We start from the raw sequence: 7342 nt of genomic DNA on the forward strand, positions 1-7342 counted from the left end.
AATTAGAAACAATTGCTTTAAATGCCAGAGCTCAATTCTTTAAGGCCCTGTGGGTGTATGCCATCCGGTCCTGGTGCTTTATTCACCTTTATTCTGTCTAAATATTTCTGGATCATATCAATTGTGAGCCAATGTGGATCATCTGGGACTGTGTTGCAGTGTTGCATAAGTAATTGACAGTCAAAGTGTGAGAGCATTGGCCTGGGCAGGAAGGGGATGTAAGTGTCCAGTATTGAGGTGATTGACAATGATGGTAGCCCCCCCAATTTATAACTAGCTTTTAGTAGATTATAGTAGACTAAAGCCTATGTCAGGTTTACTCTAAGTAAGCCAATGGTTTGCAGCTGTTACCACAGCAGACTGCTGTTTTTTGGGTCTCAGCAGCAGAGGACACTGATGCATGACATTCTTCAATCGATCATGATGTTACATTGTACCATGTTGGATGTGGATCTTGGGCTAACTTTCAGCAGCTCTGAGAGTGGACTTAAGGAGCTTTCACGGTACACAGGGTCCAAGAGGCCATCCATTTTTCCTGTTTGATGTGCTTCTCTTTCTAGAATGAGCACTTTATAAAAAAAATTGTGGTAGGGAGACATTTTGCACAAGAATGCTCCCTATATTGATTGCAATGTTTTCAAGTTCAGTTACTCTCAGTGTTCTTACTTCTGCAACTACAGGATCTTACTGCTGTAAGCAGGCTGGAAAAGAATGCCCAGCGGATATAAGCAGATATTATTATTATTATTATTATTATACAGTATTTATATAGAGCTAAAAAGGTTTGCTCAGCGCTGTACATTATAGTGCGGGGCAGAACATGAGACAATACAGTAACAAAACAATACACGAGGGGTTCAAGGGCCCTGCTCTTTCGAGCTTGCAATCTAGGAGATGTAAAGAAGGGGCCTCATCAGAATTATCCTATGGGAGACTCTGTAATAGAAAAGCTTGTTTTCATGCTAGGAGGGATGAATAAGGGAGTGACACGCAAGGCATTGTAAAAATGAATACAATGTGTGGGCTTCAGCCTAAATGAAAAACAACTGACTGGCAGAAAAGTCACAACTCCCATGGCCAGAGGAAATCTGCATAGCATAACAATAGTAAGCTCAAAGCAGAGTGCTGCAATTTTTCAACTTGAAGCAATAGGAGTTATTTTTAGGCAATTTAAAATAATTTGGCAGTTTCTGTGAAATGTAAAAAAATATGAACTTCATGGGCTGATGTGTGATCATATTCTACAGTCTTTTCTTTTGGGTTTTCTAATAATCCTGTGGACATTGCTGAGTTGTCTACAGCCAGAGGCAAAAAGTGTGTGCAGGATGTCATTACTTTCCTGTCTCACTTCAGGCTCTACTTGCTGTAATAATTATTTGCCCAGGTGAAGCTTTTATCATTGTCATCAGGGCCATCTTTAAGGGGGGGGCAAAAGGGGCAGCTGCCCTGGGCCCAGTCACTGTTGTGGGGCCCAATGCAGCTGTCCTATATACTTGCAGACTGTACTGGTTTACATTCTCTTGTCCCTTGAAGTCCTGATATCTCAGTGTGAAGTGCTGTCACTTATGCTGGCCAGCTCTGTCCTGTTGCCATGTACAGATGACTCAGGTGTGCAGACTGAGTCAGCATTCACATGTAAATAATGGCTGCAATGTGGCATTCATATATAAATAGTGTCAGCAATGTGACATTCTTATGTATATAGCAACTGAATTCATATCATTCATATGTATATTATGCCCCCCCTTCCCCCTGGAGGTTTCAGCCACCAACACCTCTGCTGGTGGTCAGTGTAAATTCCCCCTTTCGTTGGTGGCCAGTGTAGAAATGTATTGGTTGTTGGTGTAAAATCCCCATTACATTGGTTGTCAGTGTAAATTCTTCATTACTTTGATGTTCAGTGCAAATTCTTAATTACATTAGTGGTCAGTGCAAACTCTTCATTACAATGGTGGCCAATGTAAATTTCCCTTTACATTGGTGGTAAGTGCAGAATTGCCCTTACACTGGTGGTCAGTGTACATCCCCCTTACATTGGTCATCAGTTTGAATCCCCCCTAACATTGGTGGTCGGTGTAGAAATGTCATCTCCCATCCCCATACAGCACTGCCACTGTTCCCATCCACCCCAAGCAATGCCATTGATCCAATCCCCCCATCAGCATTGTCACTCATCCCATCCCCCCAGCACTGCCACTTATTCCATCCTCCCCACCACCGCCACTGATCCCATCCCCCCACCACTGCCACTGATCCCATCAACCCTCCCCCTAGTACTGCCACTGATCACACCCTCCCCTTCAGCACTGCTATTGATCCCAGGAGTTTTCTGTCTATTGGGGGATCCCCTAACCTCAGTCCATGGTGTGCAGGCAGTGAGGAGATGATGTGCTGTAACTTTCTGCAACCAATCAGTGAGATGTAATTAAGTGCTATAACCTCTAGAAACCAATCAGTGAGCAGTAATAATGTGCAGTAACCTCTAGCAACCAATCAGCAAGCATAAATCATTAACTGTGACCTCTAGCAACCAATCAGTGAACAGTGACCACTACGTTTGAGTTTGCCACATTTCAAGCAAGATTTGCCTAATCTCATCAAACCAAACCCAGGCAAATTTGCTTATCCATGGAAGTGAGAGGGGAAGGGGTTCCATATTTCTATGTCACAGTAGTAATATCTACTCCATGTAAAGCATCAATATGTCTTCCACATCTTGGTGGGGACATAGTAAATGGTACCAAGCACCTGTCCTTGGTGTCCTTTTCTTCATGTCATTGTGCGCAAACAGAGGACTATGGGTGACTGTTAGTATTAATAACAGCTGCAGAGGGTACTCCGGTTTCCTCCCGCACTCCAAAGACATGCTGGTAGGTTAAGTGGATCCTGTCTAAATTGGCTCATGTATGTATGAATGTAAGTTAGGGACCTTAGATTGTACACCCCCTGAGGATTAGGGACTGATGTGAATGTACAATATATATGTAAAGTGCTGTGTAAACTGACGGCGCTATATAAGTACCTGAAATAAATAATAAGAAGACTATGAGAGAGCCCCTATCAGTTTTTGATGTTATTGACTGATTCAGTATAAATCTTAAATTTTGCGAAATGAAGAAAAGTCACCTCAGTAAAAGGTAAATGTTTTTCACCACTATGGATTTTTGTCTTCCAGTGGTACTAAGTACCCATCCTTGGTAAGTGTAGGGTTGACATGAAAGGTGCATAGCAAGGCTGTGACCCTGGAATCAGGAGTTGTTCTCTGTTTTACTGTTATAGATGTGTAGATTACTCTCCACATGAAATGTACTGTTACACTATTGTAGTAATCTCCCTTTCCTCCATTGCACATTTAACCTGCAAGCCAATGAGATCCTTATGCAAATAAAAAAGTGTTTTTCTACTAAAACAATGGTAGACACTTGGAACATTTTAGAATGGGAGAATCAACAAACAGAATTTACTGTAAGTCTGGGATAAGCCAAAATCTATGTTACGTCAAAGCTTATGAAAGACCTGCCTGTATACGTCAACAGCGTATGCCAAATATTAAATAGGATGGGCAGTCTGGGGATATATCGGTCTTTGTCAAATATCATCTAACACATTTTATGTTAGAACTCACATCTGTTGATTGCCATAAAATATGACTCCTTATTATAATGAACTTGGTAAAGTTACAGCAAAACAACCCAGTGAGCTCTGCTGGTCCCTCTTTGGTTTCAGACATTACATGTGTTGATTGCTATGAATTTCCTTCAAAATAAACTTGGTAGACAGAGTGAAATGAACCCAGTGAATTTTTCCGTTCACTGTGTTTGGAAATGCCTTCATCGTGCTTTGACTGCGAGAATTGCAAAACTCTGCATCCTGCAGATGTACAGCTGTACTGAGACATTAACCCTTCTGTATACAGCCCAATAAAGAGGACAGATAGTACTTTAGCTCTTTGTAAGGGAATGTGCTGTCAACCTCCTCGGAGTTGAGAAGGAATTATGTAAAGATATTTTTAGCCACCACAATTTGAATATATTGTATAGCAACACCAGGCAACTAAGTGGCTGTCTACTAGACACTGTTAAGAGCTACTAACTGAAGTGCTGCAAAAAATCCCTTATGGATGTAGTATATTAGGGGACGTTCTTTTACCTACCGAAGCCTTTCTCAACCTTTTGAACATGGAGGAACCCTTGAAATACTTTTCTGGTCATGGGGAACCCCTGCTAATATTTACTATATCTCCAGCTAATAGTGCATTAGTGTGATGGTCAGTAAGAATACTCCTTACATTGGTAGTCAGTAGGCAGACTTCCCTCTTACAGATAGCTAAAAATATCAAAGTTATCGGTGGTTTCTTAGAGGCAGAAATTGCTCCTTGCAACCTCAGGAGGACCCTAGGGTTCTATGGAACCCTGTTTGAAAAGGTCAAGCTGAAAACCACTTTGTGACCAACAAAAGCATCATAAAAATACACATTTCATAAAAAATTCTATTTCTTCCAAATATATAGAAACAGCACAGAAAAGTCCCTCTGCATAAGTAAGTTGGTACAGGCACATCACATGCTAAATGAATAACTTCTATACCATATGGTATATGATATATTACAAAAGTGGATACAGTGCCAGGATTGATCACTTCAAAACAAAACAAGGAAGCAAAAAATAAAAAAAATATAAATATATATATATATATATATTTATATATATATAAAATATTTATTTATTTATTTGCTATAGATAACTGAATTATAATAATTAAATATAATCTCAAACGTAAGAAATACTTACCCTATGTGTTTTTTCCTCATCTCAATAGTTTTCTCTTTGGTGTATGGCTCACACATGTCTGCTGCTGTCAGCCTTCGCTTGGCACACAAGTTCAGATCAGCTGGCTTCTCTGGCTGTGAGGTCTGAGTGCTCCTCTAGGCTTATTCTCTGACTCTATTTATAAGCCTGCTGTGTTTCCTAAGGACACTGCCTCCTACACTCCCCTTTCACGCCTCTGACTGACATTAACCCTTCCAATGAATGACAAGGGAGCAAATAGTTAACTTCTAACCTTTAGGGCATTTCTTTACAGAAAACTGGCAAATATTTCCTGACGAGTTTAAGAACATAATAAAAACTTCTCCTGCTCAACAACTATACATGTATCTTCATGTCAGCACTGTCTTCATGGTTAAACTGAAACTTAGGAGGTTAACATTATTTGTTAACGGTCAAACTTTGGAATATTGTGTGTTTTTGCTGAATTGTTCTGCACTCCTGTGACTAGACTTCACTCCGATAACAAGAAAGTAACTCATTGTTCTGGGTTATGTGCTTGTACTTCAATGTGAAGTATTTATTAATGGATGAGAGTGAGGACATGCAGTTTTCAATGATCTCACGCTTTAAATTACACTGCAATGTAGCCACCCTAGGGTCCATACACACTAGGGGCAGAAAAGATATGAGTTGATGGGCATTGCTTTTATAAACATTTTTTTCCAAAACATTCCCCTCTGCTCATTTTTCAATGTACACTTGAAAACGTTAAATGCTCTTAAACACTGCATTTATGGGTGTTTATGAGCATTTAGTATTTTTTCTGCCTGAAAGCTCCTCTCAAAAATGTGATTCTGAAGGGGTTTTTTTCGGCTTTTAACCTCTCCTCTGAAAAATATGACTGTAAACTCCCTAATGTGCATGGACACATAGGCTAACGTACAGCTACTTCTAGAGGCGCAAGAAAAAAACACAAAATGAGTGTATAAGCAGTATTTTTGTTGTCCAGTGTGCATGGACACTTAGGGACCCTTTTTGGTGAATGAGTAGGGGTACAAATTACCCCATACTCATTCAAATGGGGGGGCAGGATCTGGGGGGGCCCTTGTTAAAGGGGGCTTACAGATTCCGAGAAGCCCCCCCACCCGCAGACCCCATCAATATGTGGACAATGTGCTTTGGGGGGAAGCTCCCCTGCCCCAAAGCATACCCAATGTTGAGGTATGTGGCATTTTATGGTTGGGGGGGTGTTTACTCCCCCCCCTGGCCTGCCAGGCTGAATGTTCAAATAATGGTCTGGTTTGGATGGGAGACCCCATTCCATTTTTTGTTTTAATTGTGACATGGGGTTCCCCATAAAATCCATACTAGACCCAAAGAGCCTGTTAAGGGTTGGGGGGGATCACCATGCTCTTGTTCCTCAAATTTTAATTGCTGGCAATTGTTTTGTTTACATTTAGCTGTCAGCAGGAAATCCCACTGACAGCTGATGGGTCATTGTTTGTTAAGGATGCATCGGCCGGCTTGCCAGTCCGCTCCTAAACTAAAGCTAAACTGCTAAATGGTGGCAAAACGGTGGTACACAACAGGAAAAAATGCCAAAAAAAATGCTGATATTGAGCATTTTTTTATGCAGCATTTTTGCCTAGTGTGCATGGAGCCTTAAAAATGCAAAACAACTGTAAATTTCATATCAAATACTTTCTGCAATTCTCCTTTCCTGATGGACTCCATGGCAGCACACGTATTGGGTTTAGCCCTACCTCCTCCATAATTAGCTGATTCATGACATTGGGAGAGTACTCCTGCTGCCATGAAGTCCATCAGGAAAGGAAAATTATGGTAAGTATTTGATAAGAAATTTTCTGTTTTCCTGACAGACTCCATGGCAGCAAATGTATGAGAAATAGCTAATGATACATTCATGGGCAGGCAGTTGCTGAACAAAAGTTGTAATTTGTACCGTCAACAGACAGGACTCACAAACAAAATTAACAGAGGATAAAGAAGTGGGCTCTACACAATAATGAGCCATAAAGGAGTTGATCAAGGACCACTGGGCCACTCTACAAATCATCTCAGGGGCAACCTTCTGCAAAGCCACCCGTGACTGGGACACATTCCTGGTTGAGTGTCTGGTCACCGACTTTAGAGGTGCCAAGCCCTTAGCTCTGTAGACCATCTGGATAGTCTGAACTATCCATGCTGCAGTTGACCTGGATGAGGCACAATCTACCTTGTTCTTCCCATGAAAGAGAACGAACAGATGATCAGACAGTTGGAACGGAGTTGTGGCTTGCAGATACAGCTATAGAGTTTCTCCCACATCCAGCGGGTATATGTTGGTACTTCCAGGAGTTCTAAATGTTGTAAGAACAGTCTCCTGGTTCTCATGAAAGACTGATGTTACCTTGGGATTTGAGTCAAGCATATGTATGAGTATCACCAGATCAGGGAAGAACATTAAGAATGTTTTTTTATATCTGAGAGTTCCAATTTCAGAGATTGTGGAAAGCTGTTTGATTTTGGTCGGCCCTGTATGTTCCATATCAGCTGCGGAGAGAAAATTAAGC

General features: G+C 41.1%; 1 protein-coding gene across 1 annotated transcript in view; it reads right to left on the bottom strand.

Moving 5' to 3' along the window:
• The window catches only part of ETNPPL (ethanolamine-phosphate phospho-lyase), a 62903-nt gene extending 57970 nt beyond the window's left edge, over window positions 1-4933 (bottom strand). Inside the window, exon 1 of the mRNA XM_089668496.1 lies at window positions 4791-4933. Within this exon, the coding sequence (XP_089524622.1) occupies window positions 4791-4846 (56 nt within the window). The 5' untranslated portion in view covers window positions 4847-4933. The remainder of the gene's footprint in view (window positions 1-4790) is intronic.
• Between the last annotated feature and the right edge of the window lie 2409 nt (window positions 4934-7342).

The sequence above is a fragment of the Staurois parvus genome, unplaced genomic scaffold (genome assembly GCF_062004578.1).
Source record: "Staurois parvus isolate SC_StPar_1 unplaced genomic scaffold, SC_StPar_1.0 ptg000058l, whole genome shotgun sequence".
NCBI classification, from domain to species: Eukaryota; Metazoa; Chordata; class Amphibia; order Anura; family Ranidae; genus Staurois; species Staurois parvus.